This window comes from Bombus huntii, chromosome 9 (assembly GCF_024542735.1).
Source record: "Bombus huntii isolate Logan2020A chromosome 9, iyBomHunt1.1, whole genome shotgun sequence".
NCBI lineage: Eukaryota > Metazoa > Arthropoda > Insecta > Hymenoptera > Apidae > Bombus > Bombus huntii.
Genome location: NC_066246.1, coordinates 1,273,902 through 1,300,962, shown reverse-complemented (window position 1 = coordinate 1,300,962; position 27,061 = coordinate 1,273,902). Strand labels below are relative to the sequence as shown.

At 43.0% G+C, this 27,061-nt stretch overlaps 1 protein-coding gene across 3 annotated transcripts in view; it reads left to right on the top strand.

Moving 5' to 3' along the window:
- Window positions 1-25,952, top strand: part of LOC126869144 (tyramine/octopamine receptor) — a 65,602-nt gene extending 39,650 nt beyond the window's left edge. For all 3 annotated transcript variants that reach the window (XM_050625323.1, XM_050625322.1, XM_050625325.1), the window contains exon 3: window positions 21,775-25,952. In XM_050625323.1, coding sequence (XP_050481280.1) covers window positions 21,792-23,000 — 1,209 coding nt within the window. In that variant the 5' untranslated portion in view covers window positions 21,775-21,791 and the 3' untranslated portion in view covers window positions 23,001-25,952. The remainder of the gene's footprint in view (window positions 1-21,774) is intronic.
- The last annotated feature ends 1,109 nt before the right edge of the window (window positions 25,953-27,061 follow it).

Sequence of the window (27,061 nt, the reverse complement as noted above, 5' to 3'; positions counted from 1 at the left end):
GTTATTTGGAAAACGTATCGTCTCTGGTCGACGAGACGCGGCAAATTTCTTTGCGTTTCGCTTAATATCGAAAGGCGGACCGATTTGTAAGTGAGATCGCAGCGAGACGGAACTCTGACCGAGACGTAAGTGACGTAGAGGTAACGAGACGCACAGATAACGAGTTGCTGTGTATACACGGTCTTTGTAAACGTATCGACCTGTATAATAAAATACGGAAGAGGAAGTCATCTTCTTGACGAAAGTAACGAGTACGTTTAAATGGAAGTGCAAAAGAATAAAGAGTACAGACTCGAAACACGAAAGTACCATTTTTCCACCTTTCTCGGCCTGCCGTAAAAAATTCGCGTGCGTTGGACGAGTCGCGGGCGAAGAATACACAATTCGCCTGCACTGTCGGCGAGTGTTTTCACGGGCGAGAGAGTACGAGCAATGCTAGCGTTGGTTGTTCCGGCGTCGCGTAATTGTAAAAGGAGAAACCGGTGTCGTCAAGAAGAAGAAAAGAAAAGATTATGGTTCGCGTCGCGGCGTGTAACGTTTTGCCCGCGTATCCTTCGAACGTAACGTTTCATAAAAGTCACGTCGCTAGAAAATTCACGAAGTATGATGCTCCTTCCGTCCGTGAAGACCCAAGAACTCCAACTGTCATTGTACGCGACTGTTTCGTTCGTTTTCTCGTTCGTGCGTCACTTTATGATTTACGCCATATAAACAGGCGTCAAGGTAAACGAGCCGATGATATTCCTTTCTTTCGATTATTCGATTATAAGCAAAGGAATACGGGATTTTCTAGCATTTTTCCTATATCTCTGGTCGTTGATAAATTTCTTGACTTTGAGGAAGAAACAAAAGAATTATTTATACGCGTAATTTTATTTGAATCTCTTGGGAGAATTTGTTAGAACATTTGCGTCTCGTTTTTAACCAGAAAATTAAGCAATTTCAAGTAATTTTTTTAGAAAATCAAGGTAACACGTAGCGATAAAAGTTATCGGATGATATTCTACAAACTTGCAGCAGCTATCAAGAATTTTTTTTGCATTTTTTTAGAACACAGAAACCTAGAAAAAGACCGCATGAACTCGAACAACCCAGTATGCAAACGACGCCAGGAAAAATAAGGTTGCAGACAGATGGTTAGAAGTCTCTTCGTTTATTAAAAAAAGCAAGATTCAACTGCGGAAATTGGAAGCCCGTAACAGATTTAACTTTAGATGTTTTGTAATCCATGCTTTGACGCTACACGTTTCTTTTTTCTACGGCGATTGAAAATTGTTATCCCATAAGCCACTTAAATTATCATTAAACGAACGTAGAAGTGCGTGACAAGTTAATTTATACAAATTACACGGAACTAAGTTTATACTGAAATACTTTTCTCGGTGGAAGAACGTTCGTGTAATAATCCGACGACCGTTGATTGCCGGAAGTAAGACGGTAATTTGAAAGTTGTTGGAAAGTTTCTGTACATTTCCGATAACGAAATTTATCGCGACTGCGTGCGGAAAGAGAGCGAAGGAAAGCGAGTCTAGCCGATTCCTTAGGAGATTTAGGAAAACTTTTCCGCGGTACAGATGGACCGTTCGAACTGGAAACCGGCATTTCGTGGAAACTCGAATCTCACAGTTCGTTCGTTCGCGCAAAATCAGATTCTCAGTAACGTTAAATCGTCCTCCTCGACGTTGTTTCCGGGCTTCTTCGTCTCGTCCCGATACTTCGTCATGGTCAAAGGAAGATTCGATCGTGACTTTTCTTCCTCTTTAGTCGAACAGTTAGGTTTTTCGAGAGATAACATGGGAAAAAGATGATGGAGAATGGCGATGAAACACGGGGGTTTTGTTCGTCTCGAGCAACGAAAATGTCAGAGCCAAGTTGTCAGTGTTCGATCCAACGATCGTCCTTGATTCTTTCCTACTTTTCTCGGGGGACTCATTAAGCCAGTTTCGCTTTGCACGCGAGTTGCTCGCTTTAGATTATGCGATAATTAGCAAACTGGCCGAGTCCAGTACGGGTTTTCACACGAGCATGCAAACAGCTGCGATAGATTATGTAAGCGTTATCTAAAATTACGTTAAACAACGGTGTCAATCGCGCATGAATTTTTATAGCGATTTCGTTCACGGGTCGAGGGCTGCAACACCTATAAAGGATGTTTTAAGATCATCGGAAAGATTTGTCGGAATGATTTATTACGTGTTACGTTATATCGTAACCGAAGCATAGCGTCAAAGTTCCTGTCTTGTTAATCAACTAATTTCCCTAAGTAATTCTCGTTCGTCGTATTCAAACGTTCTTCGATGAACCCTCCGAGGGTTTGATCGATTCAGGTCGAATATTACTTCTTCGTCTAAATAATTTACAAATTAATCTTAATCTAAATATTCGAATAGAGCGCAATCTCGTTACCAGCGGGAAAAGAAATTTTCGAGAGACTAACAATAAGAAATCTTTCTCTTTTCAGCCTTGAACCTTGCGATTAGTATTTTATCTCGATGGACAAGGATTCGAGTTAAACGAAACCGTATCAGCCTCACCGTGTTAATTAAATCGATAGTCGAAGAAATTTTTCTTCCTCCTTTTTCTATAAACGAAACGTTTTTCGTTAGAAATCGTGGGCTTCGAGTTACGATTAACGGAAAGCTCGGGATTCGCAATTATCCCTTTAGTGGGACGTTTATTGCTAGGCAAGAAACTGGCCGGAATTTGAAAAGTTTCGAGCAGTCCTTGAAAATTTCTAGCCCCTTTATCGTGCTCGGAGGTTGTGTGACCCTCAAGGAACAAGGGAGTACGTTCAAAAGTGCATGAATGCAGAAACATACTTGGCCGCGTCACGCCATGCCATGCCATATCACGCCAAGTTACGTGAAATGGAATGCTTTGATTACGCGAGCTTATCTCACGCCTCACGGACCTTTCGCTATTAAGGCTACACACTGCAACATCGCACGAGTCGCAGCATAATTAACGTATTACATAATTGTCATCCTTTGAAGAACATCAAAGATCATGGAGACTAAAGAGGAGAAAGACACAAACGACACATTGAGGATGCACAGTGGAACGCTCGTTTAAAATAAACGTCGATCATCAAGCTACAAAACAACACGAAACAACGTCGTTCGCAAACCATACCGAGCAACTCTGTAAATTAGAAAGATGATTAACGAGGTTGCGAAGATGAAATAAGAAATAGGGACGATAGAGATAAAAATGATATAGATATTAGAAATAATTCTGGAATTTCTTCCTTTCAAATTTATTACTATTTATATCATGTTCTCGTGATAAGTCAATTTACGGAAATAGGTAATCCGTTTTCTTGGAAATTCAATATTCGCGCGAATAATGAAATCGAGATTTTGACGAAAAGTGGAATTGATCGATTTCACTTCCAAGAGTCTCGGGTATTACAGGGACGCGTTTCTTACGAAACGAGAATTATACGTACGGAATTTTTTATTTTCTCGATATTCTTGAAAACTTCTCCACTTTTCTACTTCAAACATTTATGCGTTTTTTTTTTCGACGCGGTCTCTCGCCCTAATGTCTTTAAAAAGCACACAGAATAAAATTACCCTCTATAAGACCGTAATAAAACCTGTCTGAACATACGGAATCCAACTATGGGGAACAGCAAGTAATTCCACCATTGAAATACTTCAACGCGTCCAATCGAAAACGCTAAGATCCATTATAAATGCAGCCTGGTATGTCACCAACGAACTAATACATCGCGACCTCAAGATACCCACAGTCAAAGAGGAAATAGCAAAATATAGCGACAGATATGGCAAAAGAGTCAACAAACATAGAAATCCCCTAATTGCTGGATTACTTGATACGACGGACCAGATTCGCAGGAGAGATCCGTGAAGAGACACTACCCGCTAGACCTAAACGCTAGATTTAATTAGATATCTAAATTAATTAATATTTACTTATTTATAATACTTATAAATTATACTTGTCTATAATAAGTATTAACTTACTATAAATATTTAGTCGTGTCACTGAGCCACGCCAAAAAAAATTACTGAAAATTCTCAATGCGAGAATTGATTGTAAATAATAATAAACAAAAAAAAAGTCTTTAAAAAGTTACGCTTCGTTTGCTATCTCTTTCATTAGAGCAAAAATCGTTTCAATGATATAAATGTAGACGTGAAATTCAGTATACTTGGTATAAGCGATATAGGGAGACCGTAAAATAGTAATAGTAAAAATTTCGATCCTCGAAACATGTAAACCGTAACTCCGAACCGATTTTACGATGTCGGTATATCGCTCTCGCGGACCATAACAGAACGGATTTGTCCGACCTGGGTTACCAATCTTGCGCAGAAGGTTTCTCCTGCACGAACGTGCTGCTTTTCCCATGTTTAGCAACCGCGTGTTTTATGTCTCACTGTCCCTATTAAATCCACGAGGTCGTAAGGACTTGAACTTTAGGTTCAGAACGACCTGCAGGGCCTCTCACTGTTTTTGGTGCAGGGTTACTCGAAAATGGTAACAGTATTTGCAGATTCCCCGTACGTATCTGTTTGTAAATGGTAGGACATTTCCAGATAGTGAGATTATTCTCGCAACGATTAGAAAGCTATTGCAAAATTATTATCTGATTTGAATCTTGTGGAAAGATGCATAGAAATGATGGAATCTTACGGAAATCAAATAAGGGATTCATAGGTTCGACGTTATAATAAAAATCTCATTTTTATTTACGATAATTTTAACCAATTCTCGCTATTATTGATTTAATGAAATATTATACGTAGCGGTACACGAGCTACACGGCAATTCGAATCATGTTGTTATTTTACCTCGGAGTATCAACATCGTTAGGACACACATAATCTAATAATAAATAAATTCCAGGCAAAACAATGTTGCCGCTACGTGCAACCGTCGAACAAAGTCAAATTTCAATTTTCCGATACTCCCCCGACCATTATAAATAAACGAACGCGATCGTAAGGTGAACAATTTTTCAATCTCGGTCTCGAGCGATTTTATTAGCGATCGATACACAGTCTTTGGCGAATCAGTTAGTACTGAGCGTCTTAGCGAACATTCTCTTGTATTTATTAATTATTTTAAAATACAGAGTGGAAAGGGGGTGATTCTACGCGAAAAAAGAGGTCGAAAATATAGAATAAAAATTTTCTTTTTAATTTTTTTTTTTAATTTTTTCATCGAGACAACGATCTACAGTGAGATCCGTTATAACGTACCGCACGTGTACCGAGCGAAAATTCACAGTCGATTTTCTCGGAAACAAAGCCTCGAACGAAAAATTTTTATTCTATATTTTCGACTTCTTTTTTCGCGTAGAATCACCCCCTTTCCGCTTGTACCATCAGTTACCAACCACCCTGTATATTTGACGGTTTCAACATCGAGTTATCTCGTCGTTTAAACCACACGATTCAACCACCATCCTCTAGAAATATTATTAATTTTTCTATCGTATTCGTTCTTAACTAATTCCACATTTTGGTTGAAATTTTAGGTAAGTTTTCCGAGTGTTGCAGCTGTTTCAAACGAAGCTTTTCGATGAGATTTAAATTTAAGGAATTGCGAGGATAAATACGTATAATTCTCAATTCATTATACTTCTCTCGTTATTTAGAGAAACAGCTTTTACTGATTATCATATAATCGTCTCGGCTAACTGCAAAATCATGGCCGGTTAATCGTTTAAACAGACTGTCACCCCTCGTACGAAATTAAACGTTGTGCGAAATTTACACGGAATTAAAAAATTGTGCGGAATTTGCAGGAAACGTATGAACGGGAGTGTACACAGCTACAAAACTGCTAAATCTCGCTTTACTATCTCCAAACAGTCATTTCTATTCTGAATTTTGAAAATATTCCCCGAATATTGTTTCCACGCGGCGAATCATGAATTTCCGCTGAATCTCCACTTCGTCGCCTTGTTTCCTATGATTTACATTTGTCATTGGATTCTTCGCGAGTTAGAGAAAGATCCTGTGACGATGAAAGTCTCGTAACTTTGGCAAAGTGCAGAATACAAGATCGCCAGTGTATCGAAACACGAAAGTTCATTTTTGCGACGCTGCGTGATAAGACCAGGACGTCTGAACATCTGTGTCTCGCGACAGGGAATTGCGGTTGTTTTGCGCAGTTTATAATGTCCGTCAGAAGTTTGGAAGGATGTTTCAGCTGCTGGCTACGTGATTTACCGTACTTTTAACAAATTCCGCGTGTCACCTCCGCAACCAACTTTTACCCGTAGATAGCGCGGAGAGAGAGGAAGAGAGAAAAAGAGAGAGAGAGAGAGAGAGGAATTCACGATGGCGTTGTACATCTGCCAAGACATCTTGATTCGAGCACATAAATAGTAAAAATCTCGTTACCTCGTAGCGCTGGTAATAACGGGACGTTCCATATTTTTTTAGGAGCGCGTATTCCTCTCCCTAAAAGAGAGACGGAACGTTTCTGGAGGAAAAACCGAGGAAAACAGAGGGATACCGAATAAACAGAAAGTTTTTCTTTTTTTCCTCGCTTCAGAGGAAATGAATTCCAAACGATTCGATGAAAATCGCCGACTGTTTCGAACGAGTCGGCTAAACAGAGAGACCAGATTCGGCTCAGCCACTACTCACTCTTTAAAATTCGTCCCCGTAGTTTCCTCGTTACTTCCTCCGGACACTCATTATCGAGTCAATCGTAGACACGAGCATAGAGATAGTCTGGAAGTTTGTCACTCGAACAGATTATGCCAATGCAACGACGTTAGAAACAACGTTTCGCCCGCTTAGGACGCACTGTTGCGATTAACTGGATTACTTTCTTTCTCATTCTCTTCGTCTATCGCACTCCCTTTCCCTTGTTTTCCATGGCAAATACCACGATGGGTTCATCATTATGAACGAACAAGTATATTTGTTTCAGGGCGATAAATCAACGCCAGTACCGCGCTACCGTCCGCAATGTTTAATTGGCTACGCTCTCGTTGTAATTTGTTAAATAGTTGTACGGCTGTAAAAGACTTTCGAAAGCTAGCGTTCGGTATCATCCTGCGTTGTTCCGCGCGGTCGATGGAAAACCACGATCGATCGATCGAACATGGTAATCATAACGTTTCGTTTACGTTTACATTGATGTCGCGCAGTAAGCGTAGCCGAGAAAGGTCGTATAGCATCGTAAATTCATAGCCAAATTCTGAAAGCTTACGCACCTTCCACTTTGCTTGTAACCGGAAGTCGTTATCGTTGCACGCGAGATCGTGCTCGGTTGTGTTCGTAATCGCGTTCGCGTTTCGCAGATTGATATTTGGTCTGGGATAGGGAACGAGAGTAATAGCTGCTTTAGTTCTGATTGCAAGGATTATGCAAAGAGGATTTGATGGTCGTTTAGATGAATTAATTGAAGGGTTCAGGGAGCATGTGATACAGATGAGAAAATCTTGAATTTCAGCAACTGCGTGTTAAGTCGAATACTCGGAGGACGTTTCTGACGGTTCTCTACATTGGAACTTTGAAAATTTATAATATTCGCTAAATTCAATTCACTAAATAAACGCGCATGTTATACTGGCTATACGAATATTTGCACACTGCTACATTTATTGTACGTTAATGCTACATTCACGTAATAATTAATCGGATCAAGGTATTTTTGTATCGTTTCGTAGTAGATACTGTAGTATCGGAAATAAGATATTGTTATCGATTTATTTACAATAAATGGATTGTACAGATGTTGATTAAACAGAAGAACGATGCTTGTTTAACGTGAACTAATCACAATAACGTGCTATAATCTAGACAACTCAATAGTTAATTCGCAACTCTCGTCACAACGGATCAAACGCTCTCTCACGCGGATCACACTCTCACGACAACGCTAGTGTCACGTAAAGTTGAGGGTTGGATGATAAAATAAAATAGCTGGGTCGTAACACAACTATCAATTTTCCCTTAATTAAACTTTATTACGAATTCAGCAATCGCAATGGAATATACACTGAATCAACACACATAAATCACAATACACTGCAACAACCTTATGTAAAACCTAGTTACACTGATACGCTAAGTACGCGACCGGTCTAAGGGTAGAAACTGGGTAAAAGATGTCGACTATTCCAAAGATAGAGACTGAGTGAAGTTTTACTGACGATCCTGTGTCTGGGGAAAGCTAAGGGTGGGTGTGTCTAAGGACACGGGACCATCGGATTTGTTGATGACAATTTTGGTTAGGAAAATGAGGGCACTAGACACCGCTTCCGATTGGATAATAAGAAGGTTAGTGGAACAGCAAGGGTTTTAGCCGCCCCCGAGAGAAAATTGCCAACGGAAGATACCAAACGCGAGGAAAACTAACTTTCCCGTGTCAATCCGTAGCAAACAATAAATGTAAAGGAAACCTGAAACAAAAGATCCGCGGGTACCAACCGCCAACGCTACTACGACGACAACGAGTCTGTCTGTCTCGCTAGCGGTCGAATATACGGTGTCACGGTACAAATGCCGCACCTAACGAGGTTCCGTCTACGTCTAAGGCAGGGACTACCTGGCATAGCCTTACTGACGAGTCCACCGGTTGTCCCGGGACGAAACGCGAATTCTCTTTTCACCTGGCAGCAACTACGCTTCCTACAGATACTTGTTTGGTCTTGAAGGACCTTAACTATGACTTAACTATGTCCTTAATTAAGACTATTGAGGGCACGCAGTAAGGATGCGTAGACATCTACATGTTATCTTGCCCTCGGTGTGTGGCCTGGTCACTGTTGTGCATTGAGATTTGCTTGATGTTACACTAGCAACACTATCTCGACGACGCAACTCGCACTCTCTGACTTCTCGATTCGCACTCTCTCGCTTCTTCACCGACACTGCCTGTTCTAGCATCCCTTTGTCTTTTCTTAGACTCGCAAACACTCGTGGCCAGGGTCACTTGGGTCTTTTCTACGAAACTATTCAATCGAAGGACCGACCACACGTTGATGGGCCTGACGGCGCTTCGGCTCTCGCGACATTGTTTATGGTTTACCCGATATCTCGTAGGCCTTTTTGTCCACGATACTACAATACTTTTACGTAATTACAAAACAATTATATTATGAAAATTAACGTTAGAATCTAATAAAAGAACCGTATTTATCTGATTAAAAAAGAAAAAGATAAAATCGTATCGCTTTTCCATCGAACTTGTCAATCGGTACAATGGTCATGTAGGAAATAATAAACAAGATTTATCGGTTTGAAACAACGTTCGCAATGGAGAGACAGTTCGTTCTCTACGTTAAGTAAAATTAAGGAAATTCGATTGCTGCAAGCTTGGAGAACGTCGCAACTGACGGAGCCAATATATATCAGATGATTTATAATTGTCTGCGATCTGCATCCCTCTCGTGATTCATTATTCATTATGTTGCCAGCTATATTTCGCATTGCTGTCGAAAACTTCTCGCGTAACAATTGTTATCGTCGACTAGGATCAAGCATAATAGCTGCTCGTGCAATTCATTCGCCGAATATACGACCGATGTTTGCGCGATAGATGAAAAATTCAGACGAGCTTCGAACATTCCGATTTCCTACTATGCGATACATTTCCATGCTAATTCCACCAATTTCGCATTGTATTATTCATTATATGCAGAACGCGCCCTACCACCCGAAAATACTATCGAACGAAATAGTATACCGTTATTCCAACAAAATGTTCCCACACAGGACCTGTTTTCCGCTAGTTTTCCACGAACTTGCAACGAGCCTTGATTACGATCTGCACCCGTTATGAATCGTTGCAACGAATCGTTCCCATCGTTCGTGCTCTTACTTTCATCGTTTCCATTATTTCTGCGTACGACCGACAACGATTTCATCGGATCTTACAAAAATCCACGACCCGTCGAAGGCTTTAACCCTTAACACTCCTACGTCGAGTGTGAGTCGACATCAGCTTTTTATCTCAGCAGCTCCTTTGTCGAATCCCACTCGACATTCTTTCAGTCCCACCTTTTCTTGTGAAACGCGCGAGAGAAAACCAGGATTGCATCCTGGAAGTTGTTTCAAGATATATCATACTGGACTACTTGATACGTCGGACCAGATCCGCAGGCTGAAGAGACACTACCCGCTGGACCTAAACGCTAGATTCAATTAGTTATCTAAATTAATTAATATTTACTTATTTATAATACTTATAAATTACACTTGTCTATAATAAGTATTAACTTATTATAAATATTTAGCCGTGTCACTGCGCCACGCCAGAAAAATTACTGAAAATTCTCAATGCGAGAATTGATTGTAAATTTTAATAAATTATAGAAAAAAAGATATATCATACGCTTAAAAATTACAAAATACAACAATAGTGTGAATAAAATTGGTATTTCAGCGAATTCGTTTCTTCCTTTGTTCATTTAAATTGTCTTGTTTCTTAGCTAAAGTAAATTTCAAATAAAACACTTAAAAGCGTTGCGAGCTGCTGGTAACGAAATTGAAATAAAATTCAGAGTGCGAAGGGTTAAGATCGACGATAAAACGAGAAGTTGATCGAGCGAGCTTCGCGAATGGATCTTTCGTTCGGTTGGCGATCGATTCGTAGCTGAAGAAGCAAGATGCCGAGTAAGAGTGATGTTAGCGGTTGTCCGCGGAAATTGAAAATGGAAGGAATCGGCGATGCGCGGTGGGTGAACGAGAAAATGATCGTGAGAAAGTTTTAGTTGTCAAAGCTCCTCTTTAATCCCGGGATAATTGCACCTTCCGGGGACGACTTGCTCTATGAGACGCGACGTTGGATGCGTAACACTCCATCAAAGTTCTTAGGACGACCGACTGTATTGAAATCGCATTGTCCGGGGATCTTCCTATTAATCCTATAGAATCTGTGAAATTTCGAGAGAAAGAAAGATCGAGAAACGTCCGGCTGCTATCGCGAAAATGAAGTAAGACGTTAAGAGATGGAAGCATATCGGACGATAGAAGGAAATTCTTCCAAGTGCCTCGCCATTCTGACCGAGAAGTTACCGCAGACATCGTAGAATTTTTCTTTTCAGAAATTAACCTCCTCAAAAATTGGACAATTCGTCGCGATATTCTAGAGCATAGTCGAAGGCTCGAATTACTATAATCGCTAGTTACGTGTTAGAAACACGTGGTAACGATGTGTAACAACATGTTATTCAACATGTGAAGCAAATGGAAAGTTAACACGGAACGCGTTATACTCAGAGACGATTCTTTTCGTTTGAAAACACCGTTCGATGTTCGCGCGGAAAAACAACGAAGCGGCACCGTTTCGTGAATTTAATTCGCTTAATTTCATCGTTCGATCCTCTGACGAAAATGCCGATAAAAACTAACTGGATTCGTTCGGTTTGAGAAGAAACCGTTTATAGCCACATATTTTCGACGAAGAGCCGCGTTATCGGCTGAAATTGAACGCGCGTCTGCACGGGCCAATTTTTGAACTCGTTCCGGGGTCATTTTCACCCTTTCTATTCTCGTGGTTTTCTCTATTTCGCGAGTCGTAGCGCGTTCGAGCGGAACCTTTGGGACAGAAAAGTTTCTCTTCCGTCGACTTAATTAACATTTCGCGCGTCATAAATGTCGGGCGACGAAGAACGTCTGGTTCCATCGGGACTCGCTGAAATTTTCCGCAACCAACGTTTTCTTGGCATCGGTGAATTTTTCCTTTGGCCCGTTCGATCTCGACTGTAGCGAACATCCTTAAAATACTTTGAATCTTGTTTTAGATTCTAGGCTCGTTTTCGTGCAGGTTCGTAAGGGGAATTTAAAGGAAAGATCGATAAGTGGCCGAATTATCCGCGACCATTAAACTACATTAAACTCTACGTTATTAGTTAGTGTGATTCTTTTAACGTAGACAAATAAACGTTTTGCATAATTTATTCATAAAAGTTTACCACGAACGTTTTCTGTATTACGGTGGAATATTCGTATTTATGTTTAATTCATGGACCGTTTTGTTCGATCAACTTCAACGAGTCTTCCGTCAATAACCTTCCTGCGTTAAATTCGCGTTAAATCGTCTAGGAATTCGAAACACACTGGTCAAATATTGGAACAGTAACAAACGAGCTTTAACGCGTAGTAGATCGTTCAATTATTCCGTATTATGATAGCGGTGTGTTGGTCGAGCTGCTTTCAAGGAGAGTCTAATTTAGACGTGCAGCTTTGAACGAAGCAATTAAGTGGATTAAAGACTGAGCGAAACGGCGATTATTTTATTACAGTTAGATTAACCGGACACGAACGGACAGATAACGAGGAAAATCTTTCGCGAACATCGTGAAAACGGGATTTCTCGAGTCCCGACGAATTTGCCTTCTCGTTTATCACGAAAGTTGCGTTCAGAATGTACCTTCGTGGCAAAATAAGAACATCGATCAATGAGAAAACAAGGACGAGTCCGATAATCGAGCAAAGGCAATCTTACAACTATCGTTGGTTCTTCTACTTGTAATTCGAATCAACTCGATCGAATCTTTTTGCGTAAATGGTTCGACACGATTTCCTCGTTGATGTAACAACCCATGAAAACGGCAGGTGAAATCGGAACTATTCTCGATTAAATAACTTCGGAGAGTGGTATATGTGCGGCTTAATTACTCGCAGAGAATCACGAATTAAACGCAATCACACGCATGGAAAGTTTGCAGCGGTATCGTGCTTGATAATCTGATATCTATTAACGCTTCAATTACCATATTCGGGATTGCATTTACCCAATCGGTAAACAAGTAATAGTGGCAGACACGCGATCCATCCTTTGATTCGAAGCTGTGCTCGCGAATCAAGTTTCCCTTGACGTGTCGTGTTTGCTTGTTGTTACCGCTCACATTTATGCATGTCGATCTATTAACAATCGAACGATATAGTTTCGCATAACGTTATGGATGTTTGCTTCGATATCTTTGACTCTCATACGATCGTAGAATACATATGGAAGAACCACCAACGACAGAAATACGAAGTGAATGTTTCATCCTTCTTTCATAATCGTGATATGTAAAAGCAGAATTTGATCGTGTAAATCGATCGAGAGATAATTGAAAATGAAACGTTGCGTGGACGCAATGTTGTCTTTCGATGGATTGATACAGCTTTTAGGTAGCCTCGGTAGATAATGTTTATTCGAAGAAAATAATATTGTATTTCTGCGAATTCTGAAAGACAAAACCATCGAAAGAAATACGAAGTGAATCTTTCATCCTTCTTTCATAGTCATAATTGTTGAGAATTTTGGATCTTAATTGCCGAAATAATGGTATAGGAACATTAAGTTTACACTTAGAATTTATATTAAAGTAGTTATACATTTATTTGATAAACGATTTCAAAGATATTCATCGATACGCACTTGCACGCGTCTCAACATTTTCTTTGTCTCACCATCTTCCATACCAGACTGTTAACCGAACAGTTTACGTTCTTTTGTTCTCGAGACGCCGCACACGCACACACATTCCACACATTCACATTCACATACGCGGGTCACTACTACGCTGCTAATCTAGCGTAGCACACTAAATTATACATATCTCAATAATAATATTAGAAACCAGAATTTGATCGCGTAAGTCGATCGACAGATAATTGAAAATGAAACGTTGCGTGGACGCAATGTTGTCTTTCGATGGATTGATACAGCTTTTAGGTAGCCTTGGTAGATAATGTTTATTCGAAGAAAATAATATTGTATACTAATATTTAATCGACGCAGCAATATTCGTAATTGTCGAACTCGTGCTGCGAATTCCGAAAGACAAAACTATCGATTTTTTCACGATTCTTATCTCAGCGCGCGTGACACGAAATCCCACGAATCCTCGAGTTTATGTTTCGTCTGGTCTGTGGTTTTATCCTGGTGGTAATATCAACGGTGAAACGGGGCTATCGTTTCGGAAAGGTTACTCTTTTTTTACCTACTTTTGAGAAAGAGTCGCACCTTTTAGAAGAAAATTATTAAAAACCACGGATCCTTGTTCCCTTTTCTTGCACGCCCCCTGTTTCTAGGAAACTTGGCTGATCTCGCGTAATGGAACAAACAAGCGAATGCCTTGGTGAAAATGCGCTCGCGCGTTATTCTCTTCTGACAAAAGCTGACGAGAGATGAAGAGAAAAAGGAAAAGTACTATCTATCGTTGTGTCTCTATCGTATGTCCTCGCGTTTCAAAATAATTTGACATTATTATCGTCATAAAGGGGTAACAATTTTAGCCGAACAAATGATTACATATGCATGGTATGCACGCGTAGCATTATACTCGAGCCAACGAACTTTATCAACTGTTTTAATTCGTGGCAAAAACAGTGTTTTATATTCATCGGTGTAACGAGAGCGAGGACGAAATATGCTCGAATATTCTCTGTATGATTAATTTTGATTTATAAGCATAACTGGAATGAAAATTTGCATTAAGTTATGAATAGAAATCTCTCTCTCTTTCTCTTGTTTGGAGCAATGATTAAACAATGGAATAATAATGAAATCGAGTAAAAATCTCTGCAATACCAATATTATCGGTATCATCGATTAAACTTTAATCGCTGGCGAATTAAATCGTAACGAAATTTATATTTGAACTCGACCGAGCCAATTATTCGCGCTTGCTCGAACGCTTATTTTCGTTTTCTTGCGTGCTGTTAAACCGAGGGACATCCAATTTTTCGATTACGACTCGATCTACAGGGATCGACCAGCTTTTACCAACGGTGAAACAGCTTTCGCCGGAAATAATGAGTTTGCATGCAGATTATGATGCTCGTGACGCAACGTAACGATTCAAACGAGGTTACACGTGGACGTTCCGCGTTCGTGTTACCGTAGTGGTCTAGGCAGTTACGAGCCGTCCGAACCATTTACATCGGAAGTACAGCGAGACGGTAAATTAGCGGGAAATCTAAAGTCGCGCGCGCGGTATTGGCGGATTACACGTGGAACGTGAGGGCACTGCTAATGGAACCGCCCTCGTCGAAACTTTGTCGGCTCCCTGGCCAAAGTAAATTACGATCGGGTCCCACAGAAAGCCGTTTCGTTCAAACACTCGCGTGGTTTGCGTGTACCGCGTGTTCAGGTAGCAGCGTACTGCGTTCACGGCTGCATAGATCGTTCTTATAGATTCGCGAATCCACATCCGATTTTATCGCCGAGCTATTACGAGTGAACCGTAGGAGAACGTTATATATAGGGAGTTTTGATAGGGAGCTTCGAGAGATAGGCAAGGTGTAACGCTTTCACCGGGACTCCACGCAAAGATGCTAGTAACTGGGTTATGTACCGTGATAAAATATTAATAAACCTTGGGAGTTATAGTAGTCAAAGTATTCGAGATAGCGAAGGTAACGCGGAGCACGGCAACTCTCGCTCGAATTCCAATTCTGCCGGCAGAATTATTTAGGAATATACGTCAGAGAATCGTTTGGAGCAAGGTAGAAAGCGAGGGGAAAGCATCGTAAGCGGTAGGGCTACGTTCGAATCAAATCGATCGAGCCGTTGCTCGAATTTGAACTTCTTCTCACGAGGATGATTTAGAAGTGTACGGGTGAGAAAACTGTTCGGGATAATGACACGAAACAAGCAGAAAGTAGAAGTTTGGACGTAGAAGCAGTAGACGCTCGAACCGAGTCGAGAAATATCTTCAACGCTGTGCAAAAAGAGAGATAAGTTTAGGCACCGATTTCACAGAAACGTGTCTCCTAACTATACGAACCGAACTGGTTAGCAAGTTTCAGCGTTGCTAAAATAACAGCGTTATCGTTTATGGTAAAACGTACTAAGAGTCACGGTGGTAAACCAAACAGTTTTGCCGAGTTTCGCACGATTTATCAACGACGAATTGTAACACGTACGAGATGCGCTTACAGCCGCTTAGTATTCGCTACGTTTCGCCATCTCTCGCGTTCAGTCCGTCTTTTTGCAAGATACTTGCACGCAGCGCACGATGTGCAGTCTCTGCCTCTTCAGCCTCTCATCTTCTCCTCTTGCGTAACCACAAATTTCCTCGTTTTTCTTTTTTTCTTTCGTATTTCTTCCACTCGTTTATTTTATCTTCTATACAATTTTATCCTCGCACGCGCTTTTCTCTCCATTTATCTTTGAGATTCGCGTCTGTCTATGGAACATAGGTCCTCGCTACTTGTAACGGTCGTTTGCTCGTGCTTCACAGTTCAATCGGTCCACCATTTATCACACCTGTCGTATCGTCACTCCGGCACACATTTCTGTTCGCTCGATATCACGCGCTCCATCCTCCGCTCATTACGGATTTAAGTACTTTCTCGAGCGTCCCTTCAGCCGGCACCGCCGTTGTTCCCCAAAGGTGTCGCTGGATAGAACGCGTTACATCGTCTCAACTTTCATCTTGCGATTGCTCCGGCAAACTTTGATTTGCTTTGTTGCCGGAAGTAAACGAGGCCCGAAGAAAAAGGGAAAGAAGATATCCATTCGATATAGAAATTCGTCTTTGGTTATTCCTCCTTCGATAAAATCAATTCGATCTCGCGAGAATATAATCGAATTAATCTTCATCGGACGTCAGTCTGACTTTAATTAAACGGTAAGACGACTCGCGGGTTCGACTTCACCTGCAATCGAGTTCCATGGTCGGCAAGCGGAGAGATCGATTCTCTTCCCTCTTTGGTAACGAGGTTAGAGAGAGGAAGAGAGAAAGAAAGAGAGAAAGAGAATACAAGAGTCGGCAGAGAGTATTAAAAATTACGAAGACAAGGAAGCGACGCGTCGTCCTGTTTGCACAGCACTTCGACTTGCTCGAAGTTCATTTCTCGCCGGGAAAAACAACACCGGTCGACCGTTTCCTCTCTTCTTACCAAAGGAAAACGGGAATGTTAACGACAAAAAGCCTGTGCGCCACTTACGAATGTAATTTCGATTAATCCTGATCACGGTGACGTATAATATACAGAGTGGCTGGTAATTGGTGGTTGGCCCGAGCAAAGTGCGATTCCCCGTGAGAAGATAAGTGGAAAATGTAAAAAGGAAGCGTTTGCGTGCGAGGCATAGTCCTCGAGAGAAACGATTTTACGAAAGCATCGTTCTTTTATCGCCCGATTTCCTACCAATTACCGAACATCCTGTATAACGCACATTTTCCATTTCCTCGTCGATGAAAGCGAAAGGGCGCGCAAACTCGAATCGATTGACATTTCCGTGCAAGGACGAACAAAAAGCCTAACTGTGCACCATGCCTCGAAGATCTTCGAACAAGAACTTGAAGTTTATCGCTCGAGCGACTAACTCGCGCTCGATAATGGCATCGTTTCACCCTCGGAACTCGCAACCAAACGGTGTTTCGGATAAAAAGCTCGTCGAATCGAAATGTCTCTTACGTACGTTTCTTTATCTCTATGTATATAGCGAGAAAAAGGTGCTTGGTCGGATCGTTGATTCCGAGTAAGTAGAAACGGCTGTTTCGCTCGATCCGTTTTGTATTATCCGGCCGGCTCGCTACGAGGATTCCGACGATCCTCAAAAGCTAGTAGAACGAATTTCTTTATCCATTTCGGGTTCACGCTTCCATCCCGCTAAGACACGAATGCTCGATTTCACCTTCGATCTCGATTGCTTCTCTCTTCGAACATCGTGTCTTTATCGAGGCTAAAACGTTCATCGAGTAAACTGGTCTTTATCCTTTTAAAGATAAAAGGATAAAGATTGCTCTAACGACCTTTAGGGTGCACGAAGATTTTCCTGTCAGGTTCGCGCGTTTCAAGAGTCGTGCCTTTCGAAGCTCGAATCTGTCCAGCGAATATCATCTCGCGGATTATCGACCTCGTTGAAGAATAAGAAAATTATATGTATATGTCGGAGATGAAGGGACATCGGGACCTTTCTTTAGAATGCTCGAAAAAACCCAATACCCCGATCCAGATGTTTACGACATCGACATTTGAGCAATAAACGAAGAAGTAATTACGCGGGCACTTAAGGTTTATGACGATGGGTTTGGGCTCGAGGTGACGTAATGAGTCACCGAACGTACCCACGGTCACGGGAGGGACGTGTAATAACGGAAGTAGAAAATAATCGTGCGGCTCTCCTCAAAAACAGAGATCGACCCAAGGAGTGGGAAAAGGACTATATAAGGGCAGTTTCATTTGGATTACGAGTTAGTTAGTTAGTTAGTTAGTTAGTCGTTGGGCGAATTGCTGATTGAGTTATCGAGAGAGTTATCCGAATCGTGTATTACGTTGGCACTCGTCATCCCGTGGACCGTGGATTCGTTGTCGAACCTGAATTCGTTGTCATCGACATCTTCACCATCCGATCGCCGCTATTGTTTGTAGCCTCTTGTAATAACCACATTTGTACCAATAAACATCAGCTATAACCGCGATGGCAAATTCGAGCGAAGGTTCGTCAAACGCCCGAAATTCCAACCTTAACCCGACACATATATATTCGATATTAAAAAGATTTATTACAACGAAACAGTCGAATTATCATTATCGGTGATGGCGAATGGTCCAAATGTTTCTGCGTTGTTCTTGCACGAGTTTCAGTTTGAGAACAGCGAGGCGAAAGTAGCTGGAAACATAAATCTCTGATTCGCAGAAGATCAAAGGCATCGTCTATTCCATCCAGACGGTATCTCCGAGTGCGGCAAATTATCTCGGTAGATGAAGAATACCCAACAACTTTGTACAATTCTGGGATAATACAGCTATTTTAATTAAATTTGCCACGCTCGAGAAAAACCATGCACATTCACCCGAAGCTTTATTTTATTAAAAGCAAAATTTCATATGCGCCCAGCCTAATACGTACATTTTTCCGAGCGCTTCCTTTCTAAACTCTCGAGAAACTTTGTTTACGCGCGACAGGTGGCGAGGAACGTGATCAGCGAACGAATTACGCGTTACACTTTCGCGTTCCTTTGTATCACGGCGAGCTCGTACGATGGACGCGTAACGAACACGGGAAGAAAATTTACCGAGGACACGTAAATATCGAGGAAAATTCTAGATACGCGGTGTTTGGCGCCGCGAGATATCGGACGAGCGACGAACGGGGCGCGCGTGTTCCAGCTTGCAGCTATTTTTATTCATTATTCTCGGTCTGTCAGCAGGTGTATTTGAGCGAAGGGAACAAGATGGGCGAGAGAATGAATCTCCGGGCCGTTTCAAATATCGATCGAAATGTAACACGCCACGGAATCTATTAACGTTTCTCTAGCGATATCGCATTCTCCATCTTAAAGAACAGATTGAATTCCGCGCGATTCCAGCAGACGAAGCGTGCCTTCATTTCGCCATGGATCATTGCTTACGATAATACGGTTCCCGAGCAACGAAACAACGAAGAATCGGAACATGAAATCGACAGAAATTAATCGTACTTTCTTCTTTGATGTCACAACCTCCTGGTTTTACGCGTACCATCTCTTTCGACAACGCTGGCTCGAAGATGAAATTCGATAAATTTTCCGGTATAGAAAAATTACTGGCAAACCGAGCCACATTGATAACCAACGAACGTGTTCGTTCGAGTTTAAGGAGCAGGTGGCTCGAAGGAGAAAATTGGCTACAGGATTCCATGAAAATAGAAGACACCAAGTACGCTAATTATATACCTTCATAAAGGTATAGTATCGTCTAAATATACAATACTTTTCCTCTCTCTCTCTCTCTCTTTCTCTCGGTTTTTAATACCTCTTAGCATTTTTTCCAAGAAACTGTATCCCCTTGAACGAGCAGATTACTTATAGCTCGGAGATGCTTCGTTTTTTCCCCGCCGAGAGATACTCGGCATTTCCTTTTGCGGCGTAACGGGCAACGAACGAAGAGGAGGTGTCGCGTTCTGTTTGAAAATTCTTATCGTTCCACGCGGTTAATTTAAATTTCTAATGACCGGTGGACGAAATATCGCACGTTCCGCGCGTGGTTGCATACTAACAGATAAATCGAACGGAGGGCGTACGTTGGTCAGCCAGCGTACAACCGCTTATGGCGAATAGCCGCGGAATTTGTTGCGTTCTAAACGGAAACGAATCGCTCGACAAGGTACTTGTGAATTTCACCGTGCAACCATCGTTGTAACCTTGGTGCTGGTGTCGCTGCACAAGCCACGGGAAATAGCGGTGCGTTAAAACGAGCCGCGACAATCGTTTAATCCTCCTCTTAAATAGCTGCGTTCTCGTGTTTTCAGATCTTTTGTTTTCCAAGCTGATTATCCCGTGCGTGTGTATCTCTGCGACAATTTCCAGAGAAAATACCATTCAAAGTACCGTGTCTATCTCTTCTTTCTCTCGCCCTCTTCTTATCTCTTTGTTCGCCGAAGCTGTTATTTCGCCATTCTGTTACTCGCTTCCGTCTGGTTAATCGTTTCCCACCGGATTATTCTTTTCCGTTAACGAACGCTCCTTCGTCGAACGAAGAAACGCGAGTTAGCACGCGTTAAATCTCGTTAGCGTCCCCTGCTGAAACTTTGCTCGTTGATAGAAAGAAAGTGGTCGCAAGTTGCCTGAGAAACGAACTCTGCAACTAGTCAGCCGGCAAATAGGCGAAGGGACGCGTTTGAAAGTTGTTGGTGACGCGATGTGAAACGAAGATATCTACGCGACGAAGGTTGAGACGCGTGGCAAGCTTGCGCGAGCTATCAGCGAAATTCTAGCGTCACGTAGATCAGGGATTACGTTCGTCCGCGCTTAGATCGCTTTGAACCATCGCGTATAAAATCCTACACCGCACCGCGGGAAGAAAAAACAAGCGAATGCAAACGACGAGACTCTATAAAAGGGAAAATACACCGCTGCCTGTGTCGGCGTTGGCAGGATTTACGGAGGCACTTAAAACCGCCGCCATGTAGCTCTTTCCCGTTATTTTCTATATGGCCCTTCAAACGAAACGATTACTTTGAAACGCAACATCGAGTGCCGTTGTATCGCTCTTTTCAAAGGTAGCCAAAGCGTGCAGCCGAGCACTTTGATCGACGACAGGGACGCAAGCAATCGCAACGATTCCAGCGAACAAACGATGCATCACGGTTTCTCAAACTAATTCCGAGAGAATGCTTGAACGATGCGTTCCGAGATCGATCTTAAACCTTACGATACGCGTACACATCGGGCGATTTCTCGGTGTTGTGTGAAATACCGCGCCAACGAGCAATTTCATTTTCATCGTTAACGTTCCCATGCAACTCGCTTGTCCTTTCGCAGCGCTATATTTTTAACGATAAAGCGTTAAAAAAATTCTTCAGCAGAATATGGAGGAAAGCTTTTGGGAAAGTAGTTCGGTTTTAATCCTGTTAGCATAAGAGAGAGAAAGAAACATATACCCGAGGATATCATAAATTAGATCCTTTTCGCTATTACGAGTTTCACGGGTTAAAAAGGGATCCGCTACTTCGCAACGAACGCCAACAATGGACGTTCCTTGTATAATCATCGACGTTAACGAACGTCTATAAAAATACACGTATTTCGCACCAGAACCTTTACTTTTACCGTTAATTTCGCGGAATCGTTAATTTTATATTTCTACTCTCGCAAACGCTGCAAAATGCACAAATTGCAAAATTAATCGCGACGTGATAATTAATAGTGCTCGCCTGATAATTCGAAAAGATATCGCGCGAAACACACCAGTTTTACTTATTTCTTTGATAAACGATCGCAAACCGATAACGCGATAGCGACACGAATTTAACGTTAATCACGCGAGAACAAGCTTGCACGTCCTTGGTTGATCATCAGACGGATACAATATCCGTTCTTCTTACGCTAACGAGGATCTATTGTTGCAGGGAGCAGGCTCGACAACATGAATTCGAGCGGAGAATCAGGCGGCACGATGACCGAAGACTACGAGGTAACAGGCTGCGGCCTGCCGGAAGAGGAAACAGGATCAAACTTGCCAGTTTGGGAAGCCGCAGCCGCCTCTTTGGCGCTAGGCTTCCTCGTTCTCACCACGGTGCTCGGCAACGCGTTGGTGATCCTCAGTGTGTTCACCTACAGACCTCTGCGAATCGTTCAGAACTTCTTCATCGTCTCGCTGGCGGTCGCCGATCTCGCGGTCGCCATCTTAGTGATGCCTTTCAACGTCGCCTATCTTCTTCTGGGCAAGTGGATCTTCGGTATACACCTTTGTAAATTGTGGTTAACCTGCGACGTGCTCTGTTGCACCGCGAGCATACTGAATCTGTGCGCGATCGCGCTCGATCGTTACTGGGCGATCACCGATCCTATCAATTACGCGCAGAAACGAACGCTGAAGAGGGTTCTAGCGACGATAGCGGGCGTGTGGATATTGTCCGGTGCGATCAGTTCGCCGCCTTTGGCTGGTTGGAACGACTGGCCGGAAGAATTGGAGCCAGGGACACCCTGTCAGTTAACCAGAAGACAGGGCTACGTGATTTACTCGTCGTTAGGCTCGTTCTTTATTCCTCTGTTGTTGATGAGCCTGGTGTATCTCGAGATCTTCTTAGCGACGAGAAGAAGACTGAGAGAACGAGCCAGGCAAAGTAGAATAAACGCTGTGCAATCGACCAGACATCGCGAGGTAGACGACGCGGAAGAGTCTGTCAGTTCGGAAACTAACCATAACGAAAGATCGACGCCTCGATCGCACGCCAAACCATCGTTGATCGACGACGAACCGACCGAGGTAACGATAGGAGGTGGCGGCACCGTGACCACGTCCTCCTCCAGGAGGACGACCAGTGGCCGAGCACCGGCGACAACCACCACCGTGTATCAATTCATCGAGGAACGACAAAGAATCTCGTTGTCGAAGGAGAGACGAGCCGCGAGGACGCTGGGCGTGATCATGGGCGTTTTCGTCGTCTGCTGGCTACCGTTCTTCCTCATGTACGTGATCGTACCGTTCTGTCCGGCTTGTTGTCCATCGGACCGGATGGTCTACTTCATCACGTGGCTCGGTTACGTGAACAGCGCGCTGAATCCGCTCATCTACACGATCTTCAATCTTGACTATAGAAGAGCGTTCAGAAGGCTGCTGCGCATTCGTTGAACCACGAGCCGGCTGCTTAGTTCTATTCCGAGACTGTGACAGACATTGTTGTTCGTTCTTGTTGCCGTTACGCTCGTCGAGTGCACCGCGAACGACAGCGAAACTTCGACCCGCTTGAGATTGGTCGTCGAGCAAGACGACCACAACCACGCGACCATCGCAGTTCCACTGCTGTTTTTGCGGACCGAGATCGAGGACGACGAAGGCGGATGCGCTGGTCGATCAGCCACGCTACCACGATCGTCGTTTCGCGCTTCGTTTCGCGCTTCGTTTCGCGTCACGAAACGGCATATGACTTCGCGGTTCCGCGATGCGACGAGGTCATGGAAGAGTTTGAAGGAAAACGTGTTTCGCGTTTGCTGGGTGAAAATCTATCGGTACATAGCGCGGACGACGATGTATCGCGACGGCCGTGCGCAATTTACAGACGTTGGACGAATTTTCGGTGGCACGAACGTCGATTTTACCGGGACGAGATAACGAGAGCGAAGCAAACTGCGAGTTCCAATCGCGCGGCATAGATCAAGCGACCAAACGGCGAGCACGATAGTCTAATTTACCGGCGATATTCTCGCAAAAGGTCGTTTCGTTAAAGTTGTTCCATTAATTCTGCAAAGCGAGCGAGGGAACAAGGCGCGCGGATAAGGAATCTTAAGGAAATGAAATCTCCAAGCTGAATCGTGCCGCGATCGTTCCTTCCTTTCGTCGAGCGTCGTTACTTGGTCGTTGCTTTAAGTCGTAGAACAAACTCGCAGTGGACCTTCGTTTCGCGAACAATCACAGCAGGAGAAGGTACAGATCGACGAATTCGATCCGTTTAACGCTCGTTCGATCGGTCGGTCGGGCTCGTCCAAACAGGTAGTCGATTCGGTCCGATGCATTGAATAGGCAACGTTTTCAAGTAGTACGAGTCGCGTAGAGATTCGACTGCGGCGTCGAGTCGATCGTTCCATTTTCTATCGAGCCTCGTAAAATATCGCTCCCCAGGGAACAGAAGAATTTCAAGATGCCCGTTGAATCGATGGTAATACGAGCCTTTCGAATTTCCTCTTCGCGCAGCTTTCCAGCTTTTTTCTCGCGATACTCGCGGATAAAGAGTTGAGATTCGTCTCGTATACGTTCTCGCCTCTTCTTTTCTCCAGTTCGATCGAGTTCTAAAATAATACGCGAGAGACGGTGGAAACGATGGATTGGGCGACGACGCGTTCATGAGAACCGAAACACGGCCACGGTGCGTTCTTCTCGTTTGCCGATCTCAAAGAGATTCGCGTTTACGAATAGGAATTTTCTACGAAATCGACCAAGACTCCGGTTAAGACGTTTAGAAGATAGAATATACGTTTCCTAGGGTGGTATACGCGCTCGTAATGTAACTCACTTACCGAATGAGATCGTGCACAAGGCGGATACAACCCGTTCGAGATTCTCTGGCGCTCTTTTAATAGCCAAAAGCGAGCGGGGATTAATTCGCGGAACAATAGACACGGTTACCTTCCTCTTGGCCGATGATCGTTCTCTTAAACAGCCCTCGTAAAAAGAACGTTTTGTTTAAAGTCAGCTGCTTCGCTTCGTCCGCGTTCGACCTTGCATTCTTCAAAGAATCTTCCGGACAAAGTGTCGCCGAGACTTCTAAATTCATGATCGGACAACCAGTTGGAAATATCTCGAGATTCGACGGTTGTAACGAAATCGAGGTTGGATTTTTTTTTTATTTTTTAAACTACGTCTTTAATCAGATAAGCAATTTCAAGCTATCAAGCGCAGGCAATTCTTTGTATCGGTGATGGTTTGCTATTAATTTTGAAAGGAAGCGTTCGAAATCGTCGAACGGGTTAATTTTTGTACCGATAGAAAAATCTCGCACATATATCCGCAGAATCGAGAACGGGGTATGTGATGGACGAGTGGAGCTCGTTAGCCGGGTCGTTGTAACGAGATCAACGTGGTTGATTGTTGTCGATTTTTCTTGGAGCGTGGTCGAGGTTTCGAGGAAAAACTTTCACCGGAGCATCGATCCTCCCGGGAGGAGAAAAAGCGAAGAGTTTGGTATTTTCTTGGCAACGATAACGAGCGAGAGATGTCGCGCATTCTTAAATGCGCCGTAGACGTTACTCACTCCGTTCGTTATTAATCGCAAGTGTTATGGTCGTGAATATCGATAACGAAGAATCCGAGTGCCAGAAGAAAAAGGTTAGCGTTAAAAGAGAAGAAGGAAAAAGGTGAAAAAAGCGCGCTAAGGAAAGAAAGGGAACGCGTCCCGTCGGTTCGCTATCGACGAGGACGTCGACGATTCGACGCGAAGTTACGTTCGTAACACATATAGACACACCAAAGGAAGCAATTACGCGACGCTAGTAAGAGAATGTTGCGACTGTCTGCGTGTGTCCGTGCATAAAAATTATATGTAAGTCGCCTGCACTCTTCTTTCCGCGAGCAGCGATAGCGAGCGCACGAATCGTGCACGAAACGGAAGCGCTCGTACGCTCGAAGAAAATCGAAAAAGTTGCCTCTTCGTGCCTCAACGTTCGCCGGTCCTTTAATTAAGTAAAAGCTCTGACGTTCGTCGAGCGTGAAAAAGAAAGCCCTCGTATACTCGATACATATCGATGGTTCGGACAGTGAATAACGATATACGCGATCGTTGACCGAGCACAGCGATTCGTGGTATAATAATATAATGGCGCGCGCGAATCAGTTCGTTAATAGGACACGGGGAACAACGCGCGCCGCTGATGAAACACGGCATAACGTATCGTCGTATCGGCGAATGATTGAAGCGCGAGGAGTTAAATTAAAACGAGTCGTTACCGATCAACGAGGGAACAGGTGACACGTTTGCCGTCCCCTCGAGTGTCGCGCCAAATCGAATAAAGTAACACGAAAGTTAAAAAGGTATAGAATGGAGGAAAAAAAGATACAAAAAAAAAAAAGAAAAAAGAGAAGAGAGAAAAACACATGGCAAAAAAGAAAAGTATTAGCGGGAGACGTATCGTAGGTTACTGGTGTGAAAGGAGATCGCGCGAAAGGCTGGTTAATTCAAAAAACTCGACCTCGTCACCAGGGCGCTCTATAATAAGGTTGTGATAAGGTTGTGAGAACACGTTCGTAGCCGTGCTACGGACGCTACAAGATTTTTAATTATTAGGATAGACAAATGAATATTACTTTATTCGTGGCACTGTCCAAACGCGGCACGAATTCCTATCCAAGAGTGAATCAAGCGCGACTTTTCAACAGTTTTAATTGGACGTTGAATCCGATCCCGGATCTGCGTTTCTTTAATCCTTTGCGTGGATTTCCCTACGTTCTCGTTTCTTGCTTCGCTCTCTTCGCTTTGTCCTCTCCGTGTCATCCAATCGTCGCCAAGGTTACGATCTTCTCTCCGTTCTCTCCCTCGCTTTTAAAAATCACAAATTTTTTCCTTTTCGTTCTCCAACTCTCTCTTCTTCTCTGTCTCGCGCTTTCTTTTCTTCTTTTTTTTTATTTTATACGCGTTCGTCCTTTTTTTTTACGATAATAGATTCTCGTAACGCGACAGTGAATATTACGAGAAGCTGACTCGATTCCCAGCAAAGCTGGACTTCACATTCTCTCGAAGTGCTCGTAAAACGCAAGCTATATCGCTCCCCTTCCATCCCTGTTAAACTCGGAAACGACGAGTCAGACTCGGTTATCGCAAATTTTCTCCATTACCACTTTCACGTCGATCGCATACGTTCGAATCGTTGACCAGACGAAGAGCGAATTTCGCGAGCCACTGGTCACCGATGAGACCGTTGTTCCTTTGCTTTCTCTAATCAGCTATTCCGAGACAATTGCTCGCTGCTACGTTATTTCAACGAGATCGCCTTCTCTCTTCTCTGCTACCTCGTTTATGCAAGCTTTCGCGTTATCTTTTTAATACTAGAAATATTATCTCGCTTTTGATTCTCTTTTCCGACGGAATATTCGACGGTAGAGCAACACGTGTTACAACGCGTTCGCATTTGAAAACGACCGGCGATCAATGCGCGATACCCGCATCGTAAAAAAGAGCTATGGGTAATTTGTTCGCTGGTCGA